At 31.5% G+C, this 12918-nt stretch overlaps 1 protein-coding gene across 1 annotated transcript; it reads right to left on the bottom strand.

Moving 5' to 3' along the window:
• Positions 1 to 2309: 2309 nt before the first annotated feature.
• Positions 2310 to 12132, bottom strand: LOC129289956 (FK506-binding protein 4-like). The gene is made up of 8 exons (XM_054926695.1): positions 11992 to 12132; positions 10334 to 10432; positions 7683 to 7787; positions 6755 to 6810; positions 6203 to 6279; positions 5835 to 5931; positions 3983 to 4071; positions 2310 to 2372 (listed from the first exon to the last, which is right to left on the bottom strand). Exons 3-8 carry the CDS (start codon positions 7706 to 7708, stop codon positions 2310 to 2312), a joined length of 408 nt encoding a protein of 135 aa, XP_054782670.1. The 5' UTR covers positions 7709 to 7787; positions 10334 to 10432; positions 11992 to 12132.
• Positions 12133 to 12918: the final 786 nt, after the last annotated feature.

Here is a 12918-nt window from a genome sequence, read left to right as displayed (position 1 = left end):
ATGTATTGAAGCTCTGTTTTCTACTTTAATGCAAATGCTTTGAACATAAATTGGTATCTCATGCTTCCATATATAGTTTACTCTAATGTTGGCTTATGAAAGTTATATTACAATAGTTTTAAAAATTGAAAGCTTAGAATCTTGTTTCTATTATTTTTAATACTTTTGAAACCATATTGAGTTTCTACTAAGCTGGTGATCCTTATGGGTTAACACATGATTACCCTAGTCATTGTGACTAAGTAATAAATTAGTAAAGGCAGCCTTACAACTTTAATTTAATCCTTCTTTAGAACGTTCAATTAATAAATCTGTTTCTATCATCTTTGCTTTACTTGATTGCTCAAATGATTTTCATATTAGCATTTCAAAAGTTTACTGATTTCAATTTTGTTATTCACTATCTTTGTAAACTTGATTTACATTTCTTATCAAGTGTTTTATAATCCTCTTGCAACTAAAGTATTTGAAATTTATTACATTGCTTTTTATAAACTTCAAGTTGCACCTTCAATTGAGCAAATTTTTGTGAAAGATTTAGTTTTAATCGAAAATTTATAAAAAACCTAATTCGCTCCCTCTTAGACGTAGTTGCCTGATCTAACACCTAAATCCTCAAATGAATTTTATAGATGTTACACAACAAGGCCAAGCTTCAAGGATAACTACAATCACAACATAAAAGAGGCACCAAATCCTAATGCACGTGCATTTTATAACATGTTGTATGCTACACAACAACTCTTATGGGAAGGTTGTCATGATAGTCTAAACTTTCAACTATGGTATGCTTATTAAATATTAAAGCAAACTACATGTCATGGCAAACTTACAATGAAATTTCATGGTTTGTGAGGGCTACAAATCTTAAAGGCACTCGTATGCCACATGAATAAGATCAAACAACTTCGAGCCAAGCCAAAACATAAATAGGCTTGGCCAAAATACTCAAATTTTTTTTTATTAACAAAATGAAATTGACCTTTATTAGAAACCTTTTCCCAAACCCCTAGTTCACACACTTCATACTTCTAATTGAAGTTTTAATGTTCTAATAACGGTTTGTTTTGAATCTTTTTTTAAAATGTCATGGAAGAAAAAAGACAAAAATGTTACTCCATATATTTTCACTTTTACTCTTTCAATACTTGGTCTCACATTAGTAAAGGTAACAAATGGTGTGTTGTAATATTATGTTGCTTGAAACATCTTAATTTCTTAAGGTAAAGATTGAAATTATTCTAAAAAAAAAAGGAAAATAAAAAAATCTAACAATTTAAATATTTGGATTAACCCAAATAAGTATGACAGTTTGAGGTGTAAGAGTTGGTATAGTTATATGGGTTTTTTATATATTTAAGCCCAACCCAAATAAATTCAATTCAAGTTGAGCTCGATTTAATGTCAAAATTACCAACTCTAATTGCAATGATGTTACTACTACTATTCTTTTCTCTCTTCCTAGCATTGTTAATTGAGCAAATGATATTTTGGTATTCAAAATTTTAATATAGAAGGATGATTATTCTAAAGGTCATAACCTTTTTTTTTAATTATCTATTTAATCTTTAGACTTTAACTTTAACTAGTTCAATTTTAGTAGTTTTATTCACTCGAAACAACTAAGTCCTTGTAATTTTTTAACTCAAAATAATTCAACTATTATAATTTCTTAACTCAATAAACTATAAGAATTGGCTTTTTATTGAGTCCAAATTCAAAAACTAAATTAATAATGAAGAAATTTTAAAAATTAAAAGTTATATTTTCTCTTATTTTAAAATTTCAAAATCTTTTTGCAATAATGCTCCTTAAACGACTCTGTAGTGACATCTACATGCATATTTTTGGATCATAGGATCTTACTAACATAATTAACATCAACCAATATATGATACCAACTATTTATTCTCAATAGAAATTCAAAATTCTCAATCTGATGGTGGCACATACAATGTTTATGTGGGCCTAAGGCTATGATATCTATATTAACATGAACATACGTTTCATCCAAGTCTTGAAATTTCTTGACAATTTCAAGAACATAACGAAAATATAATCCAAGATACAGAATCATAATACATAGAATAAAATGCAAATGTCATTACAAACAAAACAACATAAAGTGTAAAGTAACTTCAAACAAGGGCTAATTTAAAACAAAGTATCAATAGTAAATTCAATTAAAAATTCAAAAGAAACCACGGACTCATAACAAAATTCAGCATTGCCGCAATTGAATTCCAGCAATTATGAGACAGAGTGCCTATATCTCAATGGTCATGAGGGCTGAAGTTCCGACTCCACTTTCAGAACGTACACACGAAATCTCTTTTTATCCTTGGAGCCCAGGCCAAACTTTTCTTCAAAAGCTATTAAATTACACCCACGCCAAAATTATTAGTTGTCAGAAGAAACTACTAAATGTAAACTACAAAAGGTACAATTGTTAGTCGGTCTCATGCTTTTCATTTTCCAAATTTACATGGTCCTTTTCATGTTAAGAAAAATGGATTAACAATTGAACTGGTAGTAGAGACATTGGTTGCATGGTTCAATAATTGCACTATAATCAAACTAGTCATAAATCAATTAATTTATTTTAGACAATATATGCTTAAAATGAAAAGAAATAATCATCCATAATATTTAAAAAATATTTAAATTCAAAAGAATAATACATAGTTAAAAAAAAAAGTAATGTCCATCAAAATTTTATCACTTCAGGCCAAAAAAAAAATCAACATTTTACCCCAGTCGTCCAAAATGTTGATACTTATTTCATAATTTATAATTTTAGAATACATGCACAAATATTTCCTTAATATTTGCTCATTTTTCTTCTTTCCCCTTGCTTATTTGATATATTACAACAAGAAGCATTGTCTTACAACAAGAGGTCAACTATATCAATTACACAATACTATTGTACTCTATTAAAAACCAAGCTTATTTGATATATATATATATATATATATACATAAATTGTAATTTCTTTTCTTAACCTTGATTAATTAGGTTAAAATATCCTACAATTTAAGTCACGACTCACAAATTATAAGTATCAAGCACCGATACTTTAAATTACCTCACATATCTATATCAATATCGTATCTAATACTGATACTTCTTCAATGCGTATCCATAAAGTATTGAAGTAATATTTTTTAATTTTTAAAAAGTCTAATTTTTGATACGTATGGGATATTTCTAGATTGCTAATCGATACTTGAAAAACAAAAATTTAAAAAAGAATAAATTTATTAAAATTTGCAATATTAAACTTTTTATTACTAATATCATTTTTAAATTTTCTTTTAAAGTCAAAAATTAGATTTTCCTTAAAAAATAAGTTTTGGATGCAACAAAAGATTAAATATTACATTTTTATTAATTATAAAAATGTGAAAATGTAATCTTATGATGGTCAAGAAATAAGAGATATTGATATTATACCTATTAGTAAGGACTAGGTGGTAGGCAGTGAGGTATAAATAAAATAAAACTACAACTAATAATTATATTTTACTTGGTATTATTATAAAGGACTATAAATGTAAGCTAATTTAAATATTTTTCAAATTAAAAGTATATTTTTAATATTTTTTATAAATACATATACATATATCGAAAACTTGTCATATCTTATATTTTTAAAAATTAAAGTATCGACATTACGCGTATCAATATCCATGCAACCTAAATTATAACAACAACAATAAACCTTATCTCACTAGATAGGATTGGCTATATAGATTGCACAACGCCATTTTATTCTATCATCAATCAAGCTTTTATGAAGAAATTCAAAAAGAAAGAAATTTCTTTGTTAAGGGCCCATAAATAAAATAATTTATTTTACCAACAACATGTAGAATTTGCTCTTTAACCGGGAGGGGAACGGGAAATCTTAGGAAAGTTAACTGAGGAAAAATTCGATGCTCTAGAATTTTGAAATACTTTGTTGAAATAAAAGACTTACTCGACATTTGCTTGGGGGACAAAGATCTGGGGGGATTTTGAGTTCTCTGCTCCCTTCGTACTTCATTCCAATGATTCCTTGGTCAATTCCTACTTGAGAATAGGAGAATAATCAGCTCCACAATCAATGAAATTGATTCTATATATAAGAGTTTGTCTTAAAAATAAATTTGAAAGCGCTACTTTTTAGGGAGAATGACCAAAAAAAAATACCCCTACAATATGAAAGTGACAAATAAGTACTGCGTTTGATAATTAGAGTTTTTACGAAATGATATATTTGCCCTCAATTAAAAATTTAAAATAAAAAACAACTTTAAAAAAAATTAGTGACTACGTTTGTTTGGGTTATTGACTAAAAAGCAACAGAAAATGATAAGTTCTTTTTTGCCAAGTTTGTTAATCAGTCCAATGCAAATGCTAAAAATCAATTACTAGTTACAACTGAAAAATGACTACTTTGTTTGGAGAAATAACATCATTTGAGTAGCTAATGACAAGTGTTTTCTAGAAATTCTATCATATCAGTCGAGTCCAAGCACTAAAATTCAATGACTTGTTACAGTTAGGAAATGACTAATTTGTTTGGAAAAGTCACTATAGCTGTGACAAGTGCCTCTGCAAAAATTTTTATCAATCAACTCAACAACAACAACAACAACAAGAACAAGCCTTTATTCTACTAGATGGGATCAGCTACATAGATTGCAAGATGCCATTGTCCTCTATCATTTACCAAGCTTTTAGAAATATTATTAATTAAAAGATTGCTTTCCACAACTTCCAAGAGTGTTCTCTTAAGCCTTCCTCTACCCCTCTTAACAAGGCTTAAAGTTATATGTTCCACTCTTCTCACTGGTGCCTCCCGCAGTCTTATTTGTATATGCCCAAACTATTTCAAATAATTTTCTACCATTTTTTCCTCAATTGGTGCTACCCTCACTTTTTCGCGTACGTGCTCATTTTGAATTTTATCTTTACGTGTATGTCCGCACATCCATCATAACATTTTCATCTCTGCTACTCCAATTTTATGTTCTTGTTATCCCGTTAGAGCCCAGCATTCACTACTATATAACATAGCGGGTCTAATAGCAGTACGATAAAACTTTCCTTTAAGTTTATTAAGCACTTTACGGTCGCAAATAACTCTTAGTTTTTCTCCAATTAAACCACCCAACTTAAATCCTATGTAAAATATCCCCAATTTTACTTTCAAATATCTAAACTTTTCCACTTGAGGTATTATTTGATCTCTCAATTTCACTTCCAAATTACGGTCGACTAGTTTCTTACCAAATTTACAATATAAATATTCTGTCTTACTCCTACTCAGATGAAAACTTTTCGACTCTAATGTCCTCCTCCATTACTCTAGTTTATCAATCAAGTCCAAATTAAAAAAAAAAAATCAGTGATTATTTTGTTTGGACTATTGACTAAAACAAAATAGAAAATTTTCTTTCATTTTTGTCTACCAGTCAACTGCATCTACTAAAAATCAATTACTAGTTAAGATTGGAAAATGACTACTTTGTATGGAAAAGTGAGAGTACAGCTGAATAGCAAATGACAAATGCCTCTCAACAAATTTTAAATTCGGGGCAAATGTCATTTGGCAAAAAACCAAAATGTCAATCAAGTCTCTGGGGACTACACAATAATTATCACATTCAGTGGTACTTATTTATCATTTGCATGTTTAAGGTGTATTTTTTGTCATTTTCCTTATTTTTATTGTTATATTTTTCATTTTTTTAATAAAACACATAAAGTTTATAACAGTCAACCAGTTATCGAAGAAACTTGGTCTATGATAGATGCAGCAGTAATAACAGCAGCAAAATTCATACCCTGGCCGCATTTGTTTTCTCCCAAAATCAGTTCCAGAGGGCCCTTTTCAACTTCAACTTTGCCAGTATTACTTAACTGTTGAAACTTGATTCTGACCTATAATTGAACAATATTATACATTACATTCAATTGAAAATTGAACAAAAATAACATTAGAAGAACCACATATTACTTTAAATCCGTAGAGATCATGAGTAACAAACTAGAAGGATGACAATGAAGCAACCGAGAAAAGGAGAAAAAGAAAGGCGGAAAAATTGGCCACAAGGACCAAAAGGCTTAAATATTTGGGCATTAGTCCCAAATTTTGAGATAAAGCCTGCAAGGGACCATGGACCATGCCAGTTTTTCCAAGAAAGAATACAACCTTATCCCCTTCTTTGGCAGCTCGCTCACCGAGGCCCAGTGGACGATCAATGAATTCAACTTCTGATTGATCAATGCCTGCATCCACAAGTTAACCATAAATACTTTCTTTTATTCAATTCGAAATGAATCTTCAGCTAAATGTATAACCTCATTACTAACATCTTCACCAAAATGTTTTTTCTACTAATTAATGCTTTTTTGGCAAAACTTGGGCTTTCCAAATAAATTTTTCTAGATCAATTCTAGCTCTATCTCAATAGTCAATTTTTTTTCACAATATTTTTTCCTTGCAATAAATGCTCCTTAGATGATTCTGTAGTGACATCTACTGATCTACATGCAAATATTTATTCTCAATGGAATTCAAAAATTGTCAATCTGATTATGCTACATTTAGGTGGGCCTATGGCAATCGCCTAAAATGGCATTGCCATCTTATTTTAGGATCGAAAAACCATATATCAAAGGTGTAGCACTAAACATAACATCAAACACAGTGATAATTATTACTTATAATTATTATTATATTGGGAAATAACAGAATAATTACCTTGTTGATTCACATTCGAATCCTCCGGTGTCACCGTCGATCTCACAGAATGTCCCCTATGCAAGGAATGTTTTATTCTCAATTAAGAAAAAAAAAGTGTATCTTAGAAGAAAACAACTGATGCATATGTATCTTATTTCTTATCCCATGTTTACACAGTAAGGATATTAAGTATTTCTTCAAAAAATGTTTAAACAAATTGTATTTCAATGCATAATCTAATCTTCCTAATATATTTACTTGATCTAACAACAACGGTTTGCAATATATATAAAATGATTACAAGTTCAAATGAAATTTTCAAACTAAGTGTTAGCAGATATAATCTCACCAAACTTGCAGAAGCGAATGTAGTATACTCTTTATCTAGAGGGCGATTCACCTTCAAATAGTTAAAAATATGAAACCAGCGTTCAAATAGATTCACCTTAGCATTAAGGGTAGTGAATAATAATAATAAAACTACTGGTAGGGAATTAATTTGGTTCCCTTTCCAGAGTCCTTATGATCAATTCTCCAAAAAAACAAAAAACAAATAAGGTAATGTAAGCAACCAACCTTGTGCAAAGTAAAAGGTTAAAGGACACAAATTGTCAAAAGCTTAAGACCAGATCCCTGAAGTAAAAGAAAGCAGTGCATAGAGAGATATATTCAAATAATTAAGGATGCAATCTGCCTTATTTTAGACAATAATATTCACCTGAACATAAGTAAAACTTCATCTATAAACAATGATATCCATATTTGACTCCAACCTCTTTGCCTCTTACTCCTATTCATAAATCTCATACTGTATGTTGATATGCTGGGAGCAGGATGAAGAAATTGAATATTTTATTGTTGGTAAAAAGCTCTCGATTAGTAGATTTCTAAAACTGTACTACTGTTATCTGTTATGTGCAAACTCTAAAAGTAAGAATGAACATACCTGATTAGACCGCTGATTGTTGCCATGCCAATGGTTTCCCCTGAGCTATATGCCTTTTGCGAGTGGATTACAGTCTTGACTGGACTGATAGTAAACGCAAAACCACTGCAAAATTGCAAAACCCAACAAATAGACTTGAGTAGAATTAGACAAATGGTGAAACTAGACATGAGCTAAACAGAAAATCACTCATTATTATGGCATGTATTATTCCAGACACAGGCAGATCCAGGAGCTAATAAATGTGTTCAAGTTGAAAATAAAAAACGAAGTGGGAGGGCCAAAATCAATTTAAAAATATTTTTACAGCAAAAAATTCCAATATTTTTCCAAGGATGATGATAGAACCCTCTACTCTAATAAGCTTATATCAAACAAAAATCAGAAATAGACTAGTAATGTGGAAGTGATAAGTGCATTATTGAATAATAAAGTTGGATTACAAGGGAAATAATGATTCAACCCAAACCCATCTCCCTCATAGACCCATACACTAAACTAAATCAAACACAGGTACAGAGTTCAAGGATCAGCATAAAATTCAACAGAAACCTAGAGCATAAACCTCTCACTAACACACACTAGAACAGAAAGAGAAAATGATGGAGAAAAATGATCTTCCTCCACCCCAATCTATCATTTGAGAGGAACTCTTCTCATCACTCTCAATTTTCAAAAGATCACCCCTCTTTGGATGAAAGGAAAGATTTAGATAGCCAAAAAGTAGTCATTACCCCCATAACACTTACCAATACCTCTAGCTATAGCTAACCTGATTTGTCTTTCACCATTTTAATCTTACAGTTATTAACCTTGGGATAAATCTCTTGACCACTGGTGTTAGCCTTCCCTAAATCATGTCCAAATAATTTGGGAACTACCAGCTCTATCATATGATTGAAGATTTGAAGTGTGAGGGGCAAGAACCCCTCCTTGTCCCCACTTGGATCTGTCCCTGTCCTAGACCAGGGATAGATTCAGGAGCTAATAAATGGGGGCTAAATTGAAAATAAAATGTGAAGTGGGGGCCATACTCTACTTAAAATTTTTTTACAAAAAATGTTCCAACTTTTCCCAAGGGATGATTGAAGTTTGGGGGGCAAGCAACCCTCCATGCCCCCTTTGGATCAGTCCCTGTCCTTGAGAACCTAGACCAGGGACAAATTCAGAAGCTAATGAATGAGGGCCAAAATTGATTTTAAAATTTTTTACAAGTAAAAATTATAATTTTTCCTAAGGATGATTGAAGGGGGGGGGGCCAGCCAACCACCCATCAAAGCCCCCTGGATCTGTCCCGATCCCAAAGATCCAGACTTGCTGTCACCTTCAAGGTAATCGACAAAGTAGTGCCTCAAATTAAAAATACAACATTTAGCATATATGGATATATTAAGCGGTGTAACGGATTGTCTTGATGTTTTTTGGGGGGGGGGGGGGTTTCAGGTCTGAGGGTGAATAAGAAACAATGGCTTTCTTTTCTAAGAATGTTAATTGGGATCAGCAGAAGAGTTTATGTATTTTTGTAGCTTTAGTTGAAAATAGAAATTGGGGAGATACTTGGGGAGCTTACATTACACATGGTAGGAATGCAAGGGGAAGATACCAGTTTTTGATTGATAAAATTCAGAAGAAACTAAGTGAGTGGCAAAGGATTAACACCTGTTCAGTCGGTTACATCTCATATGGCTATTTTTCACATGCAATGGAGCTGTGGAAGACACATTGCATGTACTTAGAGATTGTGGGTGGCTGAATGGGTGTGGTGTGCTTCGGGAAGGCTAGAGGTTGATGTTGCATTCTTTCAATCGCAACAAGTGTGTTAGTTTGTCCCTAAACTTTCTATCTCACGAAATAATTGGAACCTGATTTTTGCTGTTTGTTGCTGGAAATTGTGGTTTTGGAGGAAGAGTACTATGATTGAGGCGGATTTTGTAATGCCTTTCGAGCCACATTTTTATTCTGAATTTTGTTGACGAAGTTTTGCATTGCCGTAACATGTTAGGAAACGATGGGTGACTAAACAGATTGTGGATGTGCTTTGATTGAAGCCAAGTAGAGGATAGTAGAAACTGAATTTTGATGGGGCTGTGTGTCGGTCTTTTATGGCAGGTTATGGCCGAATGTAGGAGTGCTCTTTAGGGTTTAAAGTTGGCAAGGCAACTGGGCATTCAACAGTTGGAGGTGGAAGGGGACTTAAAAGGTCGTGAGTGTTTGTCAAATCTATACGAAGGAAATGGGACAGCGAATCATATTCAATGGCTCATTAAGCATAAACTTACTGCCGATTTGCGGATGCATTTTTTACATACTTGTATAGGGAGGAAAATACTTGTGCTGACTGGTTGGCTAATTGTAGTTTCCTCAAGATTTTCAGGCCACGCGTTCTTTTCTTTTCTTTTCTTTTCTTTTTTTTTTTTTTTTTTGGTTTTTCAGGTCGGTGATCCACTAGATGAGTGTAAAGAGTTGTTGTTCAGGGACTCTTTAGGATATCATTGCCTGAGGCCTCAGGGGGGCTTTTGTCATAGTTTAATAAGCATATGGCGCCGTTTTTTACCAAAAGAAAAGAAAGAAATACAACATTCATAATATTGGATCCCAACTCAGCTCTGACAACAGTGAAACTGTTTTTCTAAAAGCAACAAATAAAATACCTGAGAGGACGACGGTGGAGTAGGTGGCAATGGCTGGAGCTCCACTAAACGATGCGCGAGTGACAGGAGTGAAGCGATCGAGGAAGCTACTGTTAACCTCTATTTGGATGGAGTGAAAAGTTGAGGGGAAAGAAAATGAAATGAAAGAAAACAAAAAAAAATAAAAAGAAAATATTATCACTCTTCCAGTCTAGGTAGAAAGAAAAAAATAAAAAAAAAAAAAATGAACAAATATTATAATAATTATAATGTTCTTATATCAAAATATATTATATTTCATGTAATTATACTTGTAAAAATAAATTGAAAGCAAAAATTATATTAAAATTAACATAATCCAATTAACATATACTGTTTCATGTGATGGGATCCTTCCTATAGATCATGGCAAAAGTTATAGAAGTTATGGTCATATCCAAAAATATATTTATGTCATTATCAACTTTTTCTTGCATTAAATCTAACTTAATTCTACTATCTTCACACATCTCAGCAGCAAAACCCGATGGTAGACATTTTCTAACCTATGAACTGCAGGTTCAGAGCATGGAGTAAAACAAAGAATAATCTTGCAAATGCAAATGAATTGGTTAGTATCAACCTTTTTTGCAATTAACCTCACTGAACGCTTACTACTTCCATGTCAAATCTCTAAGGCAAAACCCAAAGGTAGATATTTCCTAAGCTCCACAGCGCAAGCCTAGAGCATGTCTCATCTAGGATGCAGCAAAAAATCACAATTTTGCAAATGCAATTATAAAATAGTTCTAATATAAAAGAACACCTTATATTTGATTAAATGATTAACGAAATAGGAATCATGATATGAATTTAGAAAGCCAACATCATGAAATGAGCTATATTGATCAGGTATGAAGAACAAAACAACACACAATCCAACATCATGAAATCAGTCCAGCAAAATCGTTCATTATTACTTCCATATTATCAAAAAAAGATCAAACAAAACATGAGCTAAACACCAAAATGAAAACAATATTACAATTCTATCCTGTAATAAAGTTGGTGGTTAATTCTGAATAAAGAAATTTGAGGATTCCTCTCGACTTACATATAACCAAAAATTATAGCAAACAACAAAGTTATTAGAGAAACAGATTTCTTCAAGGAAGTAGGGACCAAATCAAGATACTTTTTTTCTTCTGGATAGATATTGAAACTGGAACCATCCATCGTCTAATTGATCATTTAGCAAATAGGATGGGTAGTTTCTGTATGAACAAAATCCTCTACCATACTAAAGTGCATTGCTTGGATAGCTATAATCCTACTGAAGTACAGCACACCTTTTACATTGAGGCTGTGATGATAAATCATAAATTCTAAGTTTAATAGACAGAAGGACTAAATTGAGAAGCAAAAAAATTAGCATTTCCTCCTTGTAAAGATTGCTGAATGATCAAAACTGGAATTAAAAAAATTACTTCGCGCAACCCAAACTGATAAATATGCAGATTTTATATCTTGCTTTTTGTTCCCTCATTCACCAAATCAAAATTTCACAAAAATGGCCAGAATAGATGCTCTGAATGTTGAAGAAACAAGAATGAAATGATGGCAGGAAATATATTGCAGATACAAGAATGTGTCGGACCTGACAGGGATGAAGACGATGTTGAAGAAGAGGAAGAACTAACCTTGATGAGTCGAGGAATTGCAGCGAGAGCACGCCGGAAAGAAGATGAAACCCAGGTCAGTCGAATGAGGTACTCTCCTAAGCACTACCACGCTCGAAAACGAAAATAGAGGAGCGGCGCAAAATCAAATAAGAGGGCGGAACGAAGTTAGATGCGGGAGAAAAATTTAATCTCAAAACTCTTCACTTTTAAAAAAAAAAATTGATAGAAAAATACACTAAATATCACATCTTATTTTCTTTTCATTTTTTTATGCTCTATCTAAATAAAAAAATTATTTTTTATATTTTCTTTCCATTCATATTTTTTCTCATCTAAATAGAGCATTAAACTTCATAGAACAGTGGCTTCAAGCTATGATACATGGAAAGTGATATGAGCATGGAATACGATACATATATGATACATTGATATTTTTATTTTAAAAAATATAAAATACAATACATTTTTAATACATACATATATATTTATAAAAAATTATAAAAATATTAAAAATATAATTTTAATTTAGAAAATATCCAAACTAGCATATATATATATATATAGTAATAATTATTTACAGTAATATCAAGAAAAAAATAATCATTAATTATATTTTTATTCAATTTATACTTAATTGCCTACCACTTAATCCCTACTAATAGATATAGTATCAATACCTTCTCCCCTTAATCATTACTTGTAAAAGGATAGGTTTTATATCTAGTTCATTAAAAGATAAGTTTGTCACTCTTAAAATTTCATTATCATCAAAGTCATCTCATTTATCTCCATTAATGTCCCACAATTTAAACTTGCCTTATTTATATTTTTCACTTTCTCTAGCCAAGAATCGCAAATTAATATAGATATAAACTAAGTAGTTTGCTTTTTTAAGATTCAACTTGTTTCTCTTCATTGAATGAATGAATGAGCAAATATTTCAAG

This window comes from Prosopis cineraria, unplaced genomic scaffold (genome assembly GCF_029017545.1).
Source record: "Prosopis cineraria cultivar Desert tree isolate PC_DT_omini unplaced genomic scaffold, ASM2901754v1 PC13, whole genome shotgun sequence".
Lineage (NCBI taxonomy): Eukaryota > Viridiplantae > Streptophyta > Magnoliopsida > Fabales > Fabaceae > Prosopis > Prosopis cineraria.
Note: the sequence above shows the minus strand (reverse complement) of the source record. Positions and strands in the feature narration are given on the sequence as shown.

Coding starts and splice junctions, on each gene's coding strand:
- LOC129289956 (XM_054926695.1), bottom strand. CDS start 7,708: ATGGCAACAATCAGCGGTCTAATCAG. Junction 6,811..7,682: donor ACAATCAGCGGTCTAATCAG/GTATGTTCATTC, acceptor TTCCTTGCATAG/GGGACATTCTGTGAGATCGA. Junction 6,280..6,754: donor TTCGAATGTGAATCAACAAG/GTAATTATTCTG, acceptor TTGTGGATGCAG/GCATTGATCAATCAGAAGTT.